The 16,851-nt window shown below is 42.9% G+C and overlaps 3 protein-coding genes across 5 annotated transcripts in view; 1 reads left to right on the top strand and 2 right to left on the bottom strand.

Annotated features, from left to right (window-relative positions):
• ipo11 (importin 11) overlaps window positions 1-760 on the bottom strand; it is a 255,541-nt gene extending 254,781 nt beyond the window's left edge. The window contains exon 1 of the mRNA XM_014171158.3: window positions 636-760. The gene's annotated coding sequence lies outside the window, so the exon portion shown is untranslated. The remainder of the gene's footprint in view (window positions 1-635) is intronic.
• Window positions 761-4,943: 4,183 nt separating this feature from the next.
• Window positions 4,944-14,075, bottom strand: dph7 (diphthamide biosynthesis 7). 2 transcript variants are annotated; one of them, XM_014171169.3, is made up of 10 exons: window positions 13,966-14,075; window positions 13,409-13,560; window positions 10,460-10,587; window positions 10,223-10,310; window positions 9,878-9,972; window positions 7,449-7,606; window positions 7,065-7,137; window positions 6,876-6,941; window positions 6,284-6,456; window positions 4,944-6,021 (listed from the first exon to the last, which is right to left on the bottom strand). In XM_014171169.3, exons 2-10 carry the CDS (start codon window positions 13,547-13,549, stop codon window positions 5,507-5,509), a joined length of 1,437 nt encoding a protein of 478 aa, XP_014026644.2. In that variant the 5' UTR covers window positions 13,550-13,560; window positions 13,966-14,075; the 3' UTR covers window positions 4,944-5,506. The 2 variants fall into 2 exon arrangements, with proteins under 2 accessions (XP_014026644.2, XP_014026643.2); XM_014171168.3 differs by having other exon boundaries at window positions 13,409-13,570; window positions 13,966-14,066.
• Window positions 14,039-16,839, top strand: paxx (PAXX non-homologous end joining factor). 2 transcript variants are annotated; one of them, XM_014170589.3, is made up of 7 exons: window positions 14,039-14,267; window positions 14,614-14,674; window positions 14,772-14,821; window positions 14,965-15,149; window positions 15,312-15,362; window positions 15,554-15,647; window positions 15,971-16,839. In XM_014170589.3, the coding sequence occupies exons 1-7, from the start codon at window positions 14,113-14,115 to the stop codon at window positions 16,017-16,019; spliced, it is 645 nt and encodes a 214-aa protein (XP_014026064.2). In that variant the 5' UTR covers window positions 14,039-14,112; the 3' UTR covers window positions 16,020-16,839.
• Window positions 16,840-16,851: the final 12 nt, after the last annotated feature.

Genomic DNA, 16,851 nt, shown 5'->3' with positions numbered 1-16,851 from the left:
GTATCATCACGAACAAGAGTCCCGTCATAGTTAGACAGGTGAAACAGTCATATCCATCTCGCAGTGAAGCTTGCTGACGTTAACCCTCGTCGTAGCTATAAAATCAAAACAATGATTTGGCATATCTGACCACCCCCACTAGCCTCCACTCTCGAGGCACATGCTGCAGCTGAAAAGCTTCATACCGTTGGACTCTGACTATAATAAAAGTAGAGCGAACGTTAACTAGTTACAGTACATACTTAGAGGATATTTTTGCTATTCTGCAAAGCTGTCAAAGACATAACTAGCTACAGTAGGTAACGTTAGCTAGCTACCTAGACTAGAGAGACCTTGCTAGCTAGCGACCGTACGTTGGTTATTAAAAAAAAAAACGTTGGAGAATTTGCCCTCAGTATCTTGGTAGAGACTAGTGCGCTAAATTTGCTTGCTACGTTTCTTTCATGTAACGTTAGTTAGGTGAATTGTCAACACAGACATGGACACATCACGTCTAGGAAGAAACGTGTCTGTCAACTAGCAAGCTAGCTAACGTTAGCAACATCCTTGTAAAAATAGTTAACACGACTTAAGGGAAAGGCTTTCATTTGCGAATGACACACTTTTGCAGATTTCAATCCCAAATTAAGACTCACCTAAGAAATGATATCTTGATAGAAACACTGAAACTTGACTAATCTTGTGTCAGCTGTTCGCAGCTACAAACGCACACGCAGTCGCTTGGAAGGGCGCGATCCACAGCAAGCAAGACGCGTTTTGATGACGTAACATATTGCCTTGACACCAATAGTTTAACTGAAGTTATTTTAGATCGTGTACATAAATACACCACCAACTTCAGTAAAATACTAAACTTTTGATCTCATATCCTAAATGCTTTAGTATAGAGACATTTTAAATGTTAGCTTCATCGTCCAAATACAGTGCCTTCGGAAAGTATTCAGACTCCTTGACTTTTTCCACATTTTGTTACGTTACCTTATTCTAAAATGGGTTAAATATATTTTTTCCCTTAGCAATCTACACACAATACCCCATAATGACGAGCATTGATATAGGGAAAACGATCTATTGTTATGACAAATCCAGCTTCAAAACCAGCCATAGGGCCAGATGGCTAAACATTTGAACAGGGTGTAGTAAAAAAAAAAGCAACAACAGATAACATTAGCTAGCTAGATAAGATTAGCATACTAGCTCTGAGCTGGAACCTAAAAGTGCATCTCGAGGAGAGGAAATGACGTTGAAATAGTGGCAGAGTAAAACAAACAAAAAAATGGCAGTTTAAACGTTAAGAAATGTTTTACATTTGTCACATCCCTAACAGTTAATAACCTTTGGTTTTCAAATTTAACAACATTTCTTAAACCTCAGTTACATTTACATTTCTCGGTTGAGCCTTTCACCTGTGTAAAACCTTTATCTTGATCCCACTGGAAGGGGGAATTAATCTTCATATTCGGCACCAAAACTATTCTAATCAGAACTATAATATTTAGCCCAATCTTGATTAAAGGCCACAGCAAAGGTTTTCCTGTTTGTTAAAAGTTGTCCTTCATCTGCAGTTATGGACTGCCCTCTTCAATTAAAACCACGCGTTCAATGGGGTTCAAGGCTAGAGACAAATGACCATTGCAAAATGTTGATTTTGAAAAACAGAAGCATATGCAGAAAAGTATGTCATACCTATGGTAAAATATGGTGGTGGATCTTTGATGTTATGGAGCTATTTTGTCCCCACTGGTCCTGGGGCCCTGGCTAAGGTTAACAGCCTTGTTTGTCAAGAGGTGTGGAAGGGCGGGGAAGGTACCTGCAGTCAGAGAATAAGACAAGGATGCAAATGATATCCACTACTCTACCGGTCCAGAAGACATCAGCTAGACAACCAGCATCTTCCAACTCTCAGAGGTAAGTTTGCTTTCACTGGGGCTCATCTCAGATGTACATAGGTGGATAAGTGTTCGTAACTCGGTCCATCCCTGTCACAGAAGACTCCGAATTTGAATTAACCTGGTGTGCTTTCTGTGCTCTCGTAGAGAAAGACCTGTTGTGCTTAAGGGATGAAGATCCAGAATGTGATACTGCTGTTTGCTCTAGTGAGCATCCCTTTAGCAGCAAGCCTCAACGAAGCTATCCTTAATGAAGGTATGTCTAGTGTGTGTGTGTGAGGCAGGTGAGTGTAGAGTGTCTCTGCCGGTCTCTGGGATGACAATAAAAAAATGTTGGTCAAGAAGTGAAAAAAAGCTACAATTAGAACCTGTAGAGTACTTAAAGCATAAATATGTGCAATTAGGCTCAAATTGTTAGCTGTAGCTAAAGTGTTAGGACAACTGTAATAGCCATGAAAAATATCTTTAAGCTGCTTGTTGGTGTACTGTGACATGTGAGATACCTTCCTAACATAGTCATTGTTCTGCTATTATTGTCATTGTTCTGCTATTATTGTCATAGCAGCTAATCATACCCTTATTCCAATTGGCACGCTTATATCCAATGCTGAGTGTTCTGGCGCAAAATGCTGCTTTGCATTATCCGGTTGAGTGTTACACATTGCAGGTGGATGAGATCAGAGACCTAAGGGCCTAGATTCAATCCGTAGCACCAAAGATCCACACTATTGTGCGATTTAAATTCAAAGGCAATGTTCCCACTTTAGCTGAGACTGCATTCACCCTAAACAGTAAAACACTGCATGTCGGTTCAATAGAAAATTATCCAGCTATAAGGCAGATCTTCCACACTACAGATTGAATCTAACCCCTTATACCAGCAATGCTAAAAAATGTATTCTATTCAACTGAGACATTTACTTTGTTCGTATTCTTAAATTTTATATTTTGCTTCTTATTGTTGCATTGTCGAGAAGGAACCGGCAAGTAAGCATTTCATTGGACTATCTGTATCCCGTACATATGACTAATTCAATGCAGGAAAACTGAAATCAGTCTTACCTCATTTCTACCAGCATCTCACGTGTGCAATTAGAGGCGAAAAAAACCTCTAGATCAACTTTACTCCACACACAGAAACGCATAAAGCTCTCCCTCGCCCTCCATTTGGCAAATCTGACCATAACTTTATCTTCCGGATTCTTGCTTACAAGCAAAAACTAAAGCAGGAAGTACCAGTGAAGAGCTCAATACGGAAATGGTCCAATGAAGCGGATGCTAAGCATAAGGACTGTTTTGCTAGCACAGACTGGAATATGTTCCAGGATTCATCCGATGGCATTGAGGAGTGTAAGTTCTTTGACGACGTCATCCCCACAGTGACCATACGTAATTATCCCAACCAGGAGCCATGGATTACAGACAACATCCGCACTGAGCTACAGGCTGGAGCTGCCGCTTTCAAGGAGCGGGAAACAAATTCAGACGCTTATAAGACATTCCGCTACGCCCTCCATTGAAACATAAACAGGCAAAGCGTCAATAAAGGACTAAGATCGAATCCTACGAATCTGACACTTGTCGGATGTGGCAGGGCTTTCAAACTATCATGCATTACAATTGGAAACCCAGCCACGAACTGCCCAGTGATGCGAGCCTACCAGACAAGCAAAATGCCTTCTATGCTCACTTCGAGGCGAACAACACTGAACCATGCATAAGAGCACCAGCTGTGTGATCACACAGTGTGTGAGTAAGACCTTTAAACAGTTTAACATTCACAAGGCCGCAGGGCCCTACGGATTACCAGGACATGTACTCAGAGCATGCACTGACAAGCTGGTGAGTGTCTTCACTGACATCTTCAACCTCTCCCTGACCCAGTCTGTAATACCTACATGTTTCAAGTAGACCACCATAGTCTGTGTGCCCAAGAGCACCAAGGTAACCTGCCTAAATTACTATTGCCCCGTAGCACTTACAGCTGTAGCTATGAAATGCTTTGAAAGGCTTGTCATGGCTCACATCAACACCATCATCCTAGACACCCTGGACCCACTCCAATTTGCATACCGCCCCAACAGATCCACAGATGAGGCATTCCCTTTCCCACCTGGACAAGAGGAAGTGTATTCTGAGAGGGTTTCATCAGGGAAGTATTTGTACTCCAATGTAGTAAAGAGAAAGGAATGTCATTTTCAGGGTACAATGGTATACTTAGTTAGTAGTAGGCCTACATGTTATTCAAACTCTACCCAAAGAACTTTATACAATAACTAGACCCCACAAACTGATCCATCTGAAACTCTGTCTGAGCATCAAGGACCATTTTGTTTGTGTTGGGAGGTCAAGAGGTTGCTAACCAGGTGCTACAGCTGAGCTGATCATGTGTTACTGGACACTGGTGTATTGTGAATGCGCATGCTGAAAGCACTAGTATGTGCTATTCTAATTAAAACAAAATGTATATATTAGGCTACATTGTATTGTTTTACAACTTTTGTCTTCTTTACCAGAGCAGTACACATGATGGCTACAGGTTAAAAGCTAAATCATTATGGTCAACTGATCATCGTACAGACAGATACAGTTGGGGTCAAATATATTGGCACCCTTGTACGATTCACTATTTATTTTGAAAGTACATTGAAATAAAAAAACCGTTCATGTGTTATTGTTTGATTTACAACTGCACATAACTCCCAAAATGTAATAATAAAGAATGAAATTGCGATTTTTCACTAAGTTATTCAAAGTTCAAATTAATTTGGTTGGAGGCAAGTTATTCTCGTTTACTGCGTAATTTACTACGCTTTGACATCCACCACCAACTACTGTAACTCAAAAAAAGAAAGAAAATGATGGTGTGTCTATGTCTGTAAGTTGCTACAGTATGTCTGATATTTGTCTCAATCATTTTTCTCTGCTGCTTTCTTGGTTGAACCAGGTCTCACTTGAAAAAATCAATTCTCTCTCAATGAGACTAAACTGGATAAATAAAGGTTAAATAAAAAAAAGAAAGTCAGTGTTAACAGAACAATAGAAGCCAGGGGATTCAAACACAGAAAATGTATTACTCAAAAAGGTATACACATGAAAGAACAAATTGTACAAGTGGATTAAACAAATGTTTTTCCTGGATTGTAACAAATCCATGACCCACTTATCAGGGAATCTTTAAGATCCAATAGGTATACTGACCTAAAAGGTGTTGGTTTTTCATTAAATACATTACTAATCAGGGTGGAATGATATTGATCTGCACAATCATAAACAGTTCAGATATCTGCAAGTGATTCAAAGTAGGCCTATTTTATCCAAGAAAGGTTGTATAAATGCCAGGTGCTTTCGCATCATGTATGCAGTACTGGAACGAAACCATAATGTTTACAGAAAGGTAAACATTTGAGATTTTTTGCAACAATTGACATTCGAAAAATTTAAAAAAGAAGTTATTTGTGGTTTTTGTTTGAAGGTGAATATTCCTCTAGTAGTAGTGAGAGACCGCTATGGTGAGATATCATATGCATTCTTCACGTCTTTGCCTCCTGATTTAATGGGGTTGACCAATAAGTAAAAACATGTCTCCAAACCTCGGCAGCATTCCAATCGGCACCCTATTCCCTATGTGTAGTGCACTTTGCATACTTTGCTGGTGCTCCTGCCTGGCCACCATCTCCTTCACCCACAGCCCTTCTTTCTCCCTCCCCCTGGGCCGTCCCAGTGCAGCCTGCCTCCTGTGGGGTCCAGTCCCAGCGCCACACATGAAGCATGTGGTCATAGAAGGAGCAGCTGGCCATCAGGCAGGACACTGCAGGGCTGTCCACGGCAGGGTTAGGACAGTCGGGTGGGCCTGCCACAGAGCTAGCAGATGATGGGGATAAACTCTCAGGTATGTAACGTCCTGTGTCATCCTCCAAGGAGGTGTCGAAGCTGGCAGTGGGAGATTCATACTGAATCCTTAGGTGTCCTCCTGTACGGCTCTCTGTTTGGGACTGTCTTGGCTCTGTGGCCTCCAGAGGGGAGCATGGGGGAGGCTCCCCCAGGGAAAGCTGGGACCAGTCAGCCCCATAGGCCAGGGAATTGTGGAGGATATAGGAGGCTAGGACAGAACACGCTCCTCCGCTGCCCTCTAGAGGAAGAAATAAATATTACAGGTTTGACAAAATGACAAGACATAACTTGGGTCTTATTCATAAGAACACAGGGGAGAAAAACTTTTGCAATAAATAAATAAAACAAGTTTCTTATTGGACAAATTCAGGTAGGCCCCTCCCTGATTCAGTTGTTTCCTTGTGAATACAACCCGCTCTTCAACCAGACAGACATGGTAGTTGTGGCAAAGCGGCAAGTTTTCATGTGAGCAGCATCACGTCCCAGACAGTCAGACTCACCCAGAGCTTGCTGGCAGTGAAGGATGTGGAAGTCGTTGTGCATGCAGGCAGCCAACAGCAAGTGCTCATGGGTAGGATGCCACTTCAGTCTCCACACTCCGCCACCCAGAGCACTCTCACTGAGAGGCTGACGCATGTTCCTCTCGTCCCACAGAAGCACCTGCTCGTCATAGCTACAGGACAGGAGACAGTTCACATGATTCACTGCATCTCACATGGAACACGTTTCCCTATATAGTGCACAACTTTTGTCCAGAGTCCAGATATTCCCTATAGAGTGCACTACGTTTGAACAGAGCCCATCAAAAGTAGTGCACTACATTGAGAACAGGGTGCCATTTCGGACACAAGCACTATAGGGTTCGTATGGGCCTCAGGGTTTGACACCAATCTATCTTTCACACATCTGGTAAGTAACATCAATTAGTATGTTGATAGAAAAAAACAAATTACTCAGCTTTTCTCCCAGGAACACATAGTGAATATAAAAGGGGAGCTTGATGAATACAAGGATTATAGTATATTATAATATCAGCCTGGCATTCTGAAAATAAAACACCTAACTCAAATATTAAAATCAATGTTCATTTACCTGCCTGTGGCTAGAATGCGCTCCCGATGTGGGCTACTGTGTACACTGCATACACCCATCGAGTGCCTTCAAGAAAGGAACAACAGTATTGGTTACATGTTCATTTAAGACATGTTTCTGATGCACCTACTTACTTTGCCATGGGAATGGCGAATGCATTTTGACTGCGTATTGTGTCAACATGCTCACCTCCTGCTGGTGAATGTGGGGGAAGAGGGACCCATCCTAAGATCCCATCCCTTAAGTTTGCAGTCATCCCCGCCTGCCAGGTGCATTCCATTCAGACAACACACACACACACACACACACACAGAAGATAAAAACATAGGATGCATGTCACAAGACTTTTTAAAACATGAGGATCCAGTCTGCTCAAAAAGCATGACAACCCTGATCACCTTATTAAGGCAAAGTGTAAACATCATCATCACACAAGGAGGGGTCAAACATTTAGGTTTTAGAAACAAAAGACAGATAAACAGAAAATAGGATGGATAACACAGAACTTGACAGGGGGGTATTGAGCACTAAGCAGCCTGTATCAGCTAGATGTGTTTCGAGAGGGAGTGTTACCGGAGTAGACAAGCTGAGTATCCCAGTATGAGAATGCTGAGATCCAGGCTTCAAAGTCGTGGGCCTTCCACTGTGACACGGCAGTGAGACTGTTCTCCCCCAGGGACAAGACGTTGACACAGCCTGCAGAGTCACTGGACACCACACGCACGTCACTGCTGCAGAGAGGAAGAGGATACACCATGGTTGCGTCTCAAATGGCACCCTATTCCCTATCTTGTGCACTTTTACTTTTAAACAGGGCCCACAGGGATGAAAACCCTAGGTAATCACATAACTTAGTACTATATCCTAAACAATTCTACTGTGCTGCTCTTTCCCTGACAATGTTCAAATGGAAAATGACTTAAATGGAAAATTAGGAATATGTATTCCTAAAATGATATTACTCCTGTCTGAACAGACAAAACCATTCAAAATACTACATCAGAGAGCATCATTTAGCCTCAGAGAATCAATAGCTTAAATTTTTTTGGCTGTGGATCAAGTTTTATCATAAGCACTTAAAGTCGGGAAGGCCACAATTTGGGCAGCATGCACGCCAAATATAGAACAGCTTGTTGCATTGTGGCCATAGACATATAATCCAAAGAAGGGTTTTGAAAACCTGTAAGCCTGGCAATTTGACTGTTAAACTCATGGGTACAGTAGCTATTGCTGCAAGCCCTGACTTGAATGGATTATATTACTATGGTTGGTTGTGGCTGTCAGTTGGCCTTTCGCAAATTTCAAGATATAATTGCGAGAGAAACTTTAAAGTTTGGAAAGCAAATGCCTACTGCTGAAAATAGAAGACTAATCTGTCTGTAGAAGCCAACAACTTTTGAGCGATTCTGAGCGAACCACACTGTTTTTCTAAGTAGCTTATCTTGAAATAAGTCTTTGGCATGAGTGCATCGGCCATCACCGGTGAGTAGCCTAGGCTTCATCTTCATCATTCAGTGCCACTGGAAAGTTATTTAGTAGCCTACTGCAACCTATAATATACACTGAGTGTAAACATTGAGTTGCACCCCCTCTGTCCTCAGAACAGCCTCAATTCGTCAGGCATGGACTCTACAAGGTGTCGAAAGCGTTCCACAGGGGTGACGGTCCATGTTTTCCCACAGTTGTGTCAAGTTGACTGGGTGTGCTTTGGGTGGTGGACCATTATTGATATACACAGGAAACTGTTGAGCGTGATAAACCCAGCAGCTTTGCAGTTCTTGACACTCAAACCGGTGTGCCTGGCACCCACTACCATACCCCATTCAAAGGAATATCAATCTTTTGTCTTGCCCATTCACCCTCTGAATGACACACATACACAATCCATGTCTCAATTGTCTCAAGGCTTAAAAATAAAATAAAGGGGGATTAGAAATGATGCAAACAATTAAATTGATAGAACCTACAATCTGCAATATTAAAGTTGATCTACCCCCCCAAAATAAAAATAAAATACAAATGATGTATTTTTGTTTTGTTTTTTTACCCCTTTCTCTCCCCAATTTCAAGGTATCCAATTGGTAGTTACAGTCTTGTCTCATCGCTGCAACTCCCGTACGGACTCGGGAGAGGCAAAGGTCGAGAGCCGTGCATCCTCCGAAACACGACCCAACCAAGCCGCACTGCTTCTTGACACAATACCCGCTTAACCCGGAAGCCAGCCGCACCAATATGTCGGAGGAAACAACGTACACCTGGCGACTGTGTCAGCGTGCATTGCGCCCGGCCCACCACAGGAGTCGCTAGAGCGCGATGGGACAAGGTCATCCCTGCCGGCCAGACTCTCCCCTAACCCGGACGACGCTGGGCCAAATGTGCGCCGCCCCATGGGTCTCCCGGTCACAGCAGTGCTCAAACCAGGATCTCTAGTGGCACAGCTAGCCCTGCGATGCAGTTCCTTAGACGACTGCGCCACTCGGGAAGCACAAATGACGTATTTTAACATGTAAATGACGTAGAATTGCATGAAATGCATTTATTTCAAGGCCCTGCTAAAGAAAATCCCCACGTGTGGAAATCTAAAAAAAACGCCTCTGTTCAACTGTATGCCACTATGGAAATGTGACTATAGATGCATGCAATGCTTTATAATTTCATCTTTATTTAACTAGGCAATTCTTATTTACAATGACGGACTACACCGGCCAAACCTGGACGACGCTAGGCCAATTGTGTGCCGCACTATGGGACTCCCAATCACGGCCGGTTGTGATACAGCCTGGATTTGAACCAGGGTGTCTGTAGTGATGCCTCTAGCACTGAGATGCAGTGCCTTAGACAGCTGCACCACTCGGGAGCCCAAATAATTAACTTGAAACAGACAAACTTACCACATATGCTTACATTTTACTGACTATTAGAACATTAGTTGTCCAATCTGTGGTCTTTAATAACCTCCAATGCAGCGTTCCGTATATCCCAAATGAAGCCATGATCCTCACCTGTTACCTCTTCCAGTGGACCAGTCTAATGACAGAGCCAACTTATCAGGTCCCAGACCCAAACTGGTCACAGTCTGCAGAGCACACCGGCCTTCCTACTGGAGACACGTATCCATAAGAGCAGTGCCCAAAGCTAGGGTTGCACAATTCCCTAGTTTTTCTGAAATCCTGTTTAGAGGATTACGGATGTTGTGCTTATTCCATCCTGATTCCAGTAATATTGCAATCAGGATATCTGGAAAACCAGGGAATTTGGGGAAGTTACCAGAATTTTGCAACCCTAGCCCAAACACACTTTAACATAACGGACATGGATATTCGACAGTGAATGAATCTGTATCTCACCTGACTGTCTATGAGTCTGTGCAGCTGTAGCTCCCCACTGGCTGTAGCCATGCCCAACAGAGGCCTCTCTGACACTGGCACATGACACCTGAGAATAGAGGTATAGCAACAAAGTAATCATCAAGGCCAGGTGGAGGATCTCCATTGAAATTGCTTTTAAGTTCAGGACAAGGTTTAATGTGTCTAAGAAACCAGCCCAAACTGAAAAAAAGCTTGTAGCTGTTTGCATCATCTTACCATTTTATATCTAATATGGCTGGTGTGTCAATCCGCTGCAGCTCACTGAGGGGCGGACACATAGGTCCTTGTTGACGAAACTTGAACAGGTACAGTCGGCCAATCCGAGTAGCCGCGTCCTCTGGTCCCTGATGATTGCACAATGAGAGAACTGTTACACCACCTTATACACACACCAGAGTCTCAACGTGTATGAGAAGTAACAACTTTCTGATATACAGTCAGTGACATAGATCATGGTGTATAGTCATACACTACATGACCAAAAGTATGTGGACACCTGCTCGTCGAACATCTCATTCCAAAAATCATGGGCATTAATATGGAGTTGGGCCCCCCTTTGCTGCTATAACATCCTGCACTCTTCTGGGAAGGCTTTCCACTAGATGTTGGAACATTGCTGCGAGGACTTGCTTCCATTCAGCCACAAGAGCATTAGTGAGGTCGGGCACTGATGGCTTAGATCGGGTTGCTTGTAGCTGGTTTGAGAATTATTTAAAAGACAGAACACAGTGTGTACATACTGATGGCGTTAAGTCAGGATTTCTAGTCATAACAAAAGGTGTCCCACAGGGTTCGATTCTTGGTCCAGTTCTTTTCACAATTTATATTAACAGCATTGGTCTATTTAACTGTCATCTGTAAGTAGATGACACTGTTGTATACGCTACTGCCCCTACGGCAGCTCAGAATCTGCTTTTACTACCTTGCAGAAAGCCTTGCCTGAAGTTGGTACTAAATGCTGGTAAAATCAAGTACATGTTATTTTCCAAATCATGTAATGATGTACCTGATGATTTTTGCATAAGTACGTTAGATGGTGCCCCCATTGATCGTGTCCCCGCCTAAAAATATCTGGGCATCTAGATTGACGAAAAGCTATCTTTTCAAAAGCATGTTGACGAGTTAGTCAAGAAATTAAGAATTAAGTTGGGCTTCTTTTATAGGAATAGGGCTTTCCTTTCATTAAAAATAGTATAAAACATAATTCCGTCTACATTTATTCCTGTTAAAATGTATAACGATATTATAAACATGAATGCAGCTGCCAGTGTTTTGAAGCCCTAGGACACAATTTATCATAGCGCACTTCGTTTTGTAACATCTGACAGTTTTAACACTCACCACTGCATCTTTTAACATAAAGTTGGTTGGACCTCGCTAAAAACACGTACAGTGGGGGGAAAAAGTATTTGATCCCCTGCTGATTTTGTACGTTTGCCCACTGACAAAGAAAGGATCAGTCTATAATTTTAATGGTAGGTTTATTTGAACAGTGAGAGACAATAACAACACAAATATCCAGAAAAACGCATGTCAAAAATGTTATAAATTGATTTGCATTTTAATGAGGGAAATAAGTATTTGACCCCCTCTCAATCAGAAAGATTTCTGGCTCCCAGGTGTCTTTTATACAGGTAACGAGCTGAGATTAGGAGCACACTCTTAAAGGGAGTGCTCCTAACCGCAGCTTGTTACCTGTAAAAAAGACACCTGTCCACAGAAGCAATCAATCAATCAGATTCCAAACTCTCCACCATGGCCAAGACCAAAGAGCTCTCCAAGGATGTCAGGGACAAGATTGTAGACCTACACAAGGCTGCAATGGGCTACAAGACCATCGCCAAGCAGCTTGGTGAGAAGGTGACAACATTTGGTGCGATTATTCGCAAATGGAAGAAACACAAAAGAACTGTCAATATCCCTCGGCCTGGGGCTCCATGCAAGATCTCACCTCGTGGAGTTGCAATGATCATGAGAACGGTGAGGAATCAGCCCAGAACTACACGGGAGGATCTTGTCAATGATCTCAAGGCAGCTGGGACCATAGTCACCAAGAAAACAATTGGTAACACACTACGCCGTGAAGGACTGAAATCCTGCAGCGCCCGCAAGGTCCCCCTGCTCAAGAATACATACCCGTCTGAAGTTTGCCAATGAACATCTGAATGACTCAGAGGACAACTGGTGAAAGTGTTGTGGTCAGATGAGACCAAAATGGAGCTCTTTGACATCAACTCAACTCCCCGTGTTTGGAGGAGGAGGAATGCTGCCTATGACCCCAAGAACACCATCCTCACCGTCAAACATGGAGGTGGAAACATTATGCTTTGGGGGTGTTTTTCTGCTAAGGGGACAGGACAACTTCACCGCATCAAAGGGACGATGGACAGGGCCATGTAACGTCAAATCTTGGGTGAGAACATCCTTCCCTCAGCCAGGGCATTAAAAATGGGTCGTGGATGGGTATTCCAGCATGACAATGACCCAAAACACACGGCCAAGGCAACAAAGGAGTGGCTCAAGAAGAACCACATTAAGGTCCTGGAGTGGCCTAGCCAGTCTCCAGACCTTAATCCCATAAATCTGTGGAGGGAGCTGAAGGTTCAAGTTGCCAAACGTCAGCCTCGAAACCTTAATGACTTGGAGAAGATCTGCAAAGAGGAGTGGGACAAAATCTCTCCTGAGATGTGTGCAAACCTGGTGGCCAACTACAAGAAACATCTGACCTCTGTGATTGCCAACAAGGGTTTTGCCACCAAGTACTAAGTCATGTTTTGCAGAGGGGTCAAATACTTATTTCCCTCATTAAAATGCAAATCATTTTATAACATTTTTGACATTAGTTTTTCTGGATTTTTTTGTTGTTATTCTGTCTCTCACTGTTCAAATAAACCTACTATTAAAATTATAGACTGATCATTTCTTTGTAAGTGGGCAAATGTACAAAATCAAAGTCATTGAGCACTTCAGTAAGGCCATTCTACTGGCAATGTTTGTCTATGGAGATTGCATGGCTGTGTGCTCGATTTTATACACCTGTCAGCAATTGGTGTGGCTGAAATAGCTGAATCCACTCATTTCAAGAAGAGTCCACATACTTTTGTATATATAGTGTATCTTGGCTTTGATTGTCTGTTTGTCTAACGACAGTGTCTACAATCTTACCGCATCTGGCCCTTTCTGCAGTTGATATGTTCCACATGCCAGTATGTTGTGCCACTGTGGGATGGGGCACCACTCCACTGTGTCGGCACTCAGCTCTGTGTCGAACACCTGTAGACTGCGGGTCCTTGACTTCCAAGCCATCGCAAAAGTTTCTGCATATTACTGGACCACAGCACCAGTCAAATATGGACAGTGACAACAATTATTATGCCAAGATATAACAGCCCATCATCAACAACATGAACACGGGTAACATAAGATTGGAGCAAATATTAGTTAGCTAGCTAACTATTTAACTGCTGGTTGAGATACATGCAACATAAACATGCTAGCCTCCAGGTAGCGCACATATTTAGCAAAACCAGCACTAACGTTACCGTTAACAAGCTATAATTGACCTCCCTACTTGGCTAGCAACAGGCGTCTAGACGAACATCTAGCTAGCTACACAGTTCAAACTATAGTATTTCGATTTAATTATAACGCACATAATATCCCAATAAGCTATATTTGTTTACAGATCAACATATATTCTGATAAAGAAATTAGAAACATACATGTGAAGCAGCTATTCGGCTGGCAAACACTTCCTGAATGACGCTGCCACGTCACCGACTGGGGGCTACATTCAGCATCGAAACGTTGCACAATGTTACATAGACGTGGGGTATCACTATCCACCCACTGGCAACCACACACAGTGGATGTTCCCTGACCGTCAGCTCTTGCCCACACAAACACAAAATATGGATGGTAATCTACCGTTGACCCAATCATCGTATTGCACCGTGGTAGATAAAAAAGACCAGTCTAAACTAATATGCTACACGCATACAACATCTGGGATATTCAATGTTGGGTGAGTACTGATAGCTATCTAGCCATTTCCGTATGGGTAGAAACCATGCGTTATAACAACGTAAACTGACCAGAAAACTCACCCAGCGAGCTACAGTAGTTGTGGACATGTAGCTAGCTATTTATTATTCAATAGCGATGATACAGTTTTGCTCAAATAGAGAGGCGATCTCATCGACTCGGGTGAATCACAGTAAACTCGTGCTGCAGTGTTCAGGTTAGTGTTAACAACAACAACAAAGCTGCCGCCAGTGGTACTATATAGATATTGCTATAATATTCACCTGTAAAAGAAAGATTGGTGTAGTAACACATACAGCTAACATCATACTGGTTTTCTGTTTCAGTTTGACAAATGCCTTTGATGTGTGGAGCACAGATTTCACTGAGGAGACATTGAACCAGTTTGTATGTATCCTGTAAAAAATATGTAGGTTCTTAATTAATTCTTTTGGCATTTCCCCTCTGTATGTGATAACAAAATGACAGGCACATTTATTTTCAGAGACAGAAGTTTGCCTTAAAGTCAACAGAGGATTATATCCTGAAAATCAGGTATGTTTATCCCAGTTCCCAGTTTATTTTAATCCAAGGACCTCATGCAGTCCTTGAGATCCTTACAAGATCCTTTACACTTTCCATGCCTTTACAATACTTGCATATTCCTTTTATTCCTCCCCTCTCCTATGTTCTTCCAGGTCTGCGTGTGGGAGTGGGAGAGTGTCGGTATCGGTGCAGGACACCAGTGCAGTGCTCTATGTAGCGGCCAGTCCAGGAGACCTGAGTGTGACTCTGTCCAGACTAAAAGAACAAGAGGCTAAAGAGGTCCTGAGAGAGCTGCTGTTTAGAATGGCAGACAGCCTGACCCATTTAAACAATACTGGTGAGGTTAGGGACTAAGCTCTTATACAGCATACAACGTTCTCCTCACATACTGTACACTTTCCGATCTAGGGAAGGCCTTGCTAACTGCTGTTACAGAATGCATGTGTACTCTTACCACACAGTCTTTATGTTCTCTGTTGTGTTACTGTGTTCTGTCCAGCAGGCCCTACCTCATTCAGTCCTGGGAAGAGTCCGCACAAACGGAATACAGGTGCTGTGTGACAAGTTCTCTTCATCTTCTTTTTTCTGTAGATATGTATTTTTAGTTGCCTTGGTAAATTACAATAGAACATAGCTCATCCTCTAACGTATGAGGATGAGCTATCCTCATAGCTCATCCTCATAGAGGTGAATTAGGAACGATGATGTATATTATAGTAAATGCTACTCTTGCTCTTTCAGACTTTGAGCCAAGGAGACACCAGCAGAGTGGCCAAACTATGGCAGTCAAGAAGCGTCTCCCAGGAGATTCTCTCATCAACCCAGGAACTAAGAGGTAGGTACCTTCTCACTGAGATCAGGACAGTGTCTGTGTCCCAAATGACACCCTATCTCATATATAGTGTACTACTTTTTACCAGGGCCCATAGGTCTCAGCTTAAAAGTAGTGCACTATAAAGGGATAGGCCTTTGTTCCAAAATAGTCCACTAGTTTAAAAGGCTGGGCCCTGGTCAAAAGTAGTGCACTATAACTGGAATAGGGTGGCATTTGGGATGTAGCGACAGGCGGTCTTTACATACTGTATTTACATGCATCTGCATGCAAATAATGTAAAGAGACAAGTTCACTATTATTTCTGTTTTTCTGACCTTTTTCAGAAAGCGTCAAGCAACCGGGGTGGCATTTGATGATGAAGACGATCAGTGATAATTTGCTAAGAGGAATGACCACAGTTGCTTTCCATACTTGCTGTCACATTTCTCCAGCATACAAACAATATAGTGCATGAATGTTCTTTTAATCCACTAACACTAAGCCATACAGCTTCATCAAAAAAATAATATACCCATTTAATGAATACTGTCCAAATGATGACAATCTGCTTTTTAAGGACTAGAGTCCCAAATGGCACTCATTCCCTATTTGGTGCACTACTTTTGACCAGATCCCTATGGGTCATGATTAAAAGTAGTGCACTATATAGGGTGCAATTTTAGACACACTCATTATCATTACCTCAATCACTGTGGGAAGACTTGAAACATATTTAAAAAAAGATTCTCCCCAATTTCATGGTCTCCAATTGGTAGTTACAGTCTTGTCTCATCGCTGCAACTCCCGTACGGACTCGGGAGAGGCGAAGGCCGTGAGCCGTGCGTCCTCCGAAACACAACCCAACCAAGCCGCACTGCTTCTTGACACAATGCCTGCTTAACCCGGAAGCCAGCCGCACCAATGTGTCGGAGGAAACACCGTACACTTGGTGACCGTGTCGGCGTGCATTGCGCCCGGCCTGCCACAGGAGTCGCTAGTGCGCAAAGGGACAAGGACATCCCTGCCGGCCAGACCCTCCACTAACCCGGACGCAGCTGGGCCAATTGTGCACCGCCCCATGGGTCTCCCGGCTGCGACAGAGCCTGGACTCGAACCCAGAATCTCTAGTGGCACAGCCTTAGACCACTGCACCACTCGGGAGGCCCGTATTTTAATCTTTTAACTTTATAATAAACATTACTTTTTAAAGCCATTCTCCTTGTCC

The sequence above is a fragment of the Salmo salar genome, chromosome 24, assembly GCF_965601325.2.
Source record: "Salmo salar chromosome 24, fSalSal1, whole genome shotgun sequence".
NCBI classification, from domain to species: Eukaryota; Metazoa; Chordata; class Actinopteri; order Salmoniformes; family Salmonidae; genus Salmo; species Salmo salar.
Note: the sequence above shows the minus strand (reverse complement) of the source record. Positions and strands in the feature narration are given on the sequence as shown.

Excerpts from the sequence above, each read along its gene's own strand:
- paxx (XM_014170589.3), top strand. The coding sequence starts at position 14,113 with ATGTTCCCTGACCGTCAGCTCTTGCCCACACAAACACAAAATATGGAT. Across the intron at positions 15,150-15,311 it reads GACCCATTTAAACAATACTG|CAGGCCCTACCTCATTCAGT; the intron begins GTGAGGTTAGGG and ends TGTTCTGTCCAG. Across the intron at positions 15,363-15,553 it reads TCCGCACAAACGGAATACAG|ACTTTGAGCCAAGGAGACAC; the intron begins GTGCTGTGTGAC and ends TTGCTCTTTCAG.
- dph7 (XM_014171169.3), bottom strand. The coding sequence starts at position 13,549 with ATGGCTTGGAAGTCAAGGACCCGCAGTCTACAGGTGTTCGACACAGAG. Across the intron at positions 10,311-10,459 it reads GCCATATTAGATATAAAATG|GTGTCATGTGCCAGTGTCAG; the intron begins GTAAGATGATGC and ends CTCTATTCTCAG. Across the intron at positions 9,973-10,222 it reads ACAGACTCATAGACAGTCAG|GAAGGCCGGTGTGCTCTGCA; the intron begins GTGAGATACAGA and ends TGTCTCCAGTAG.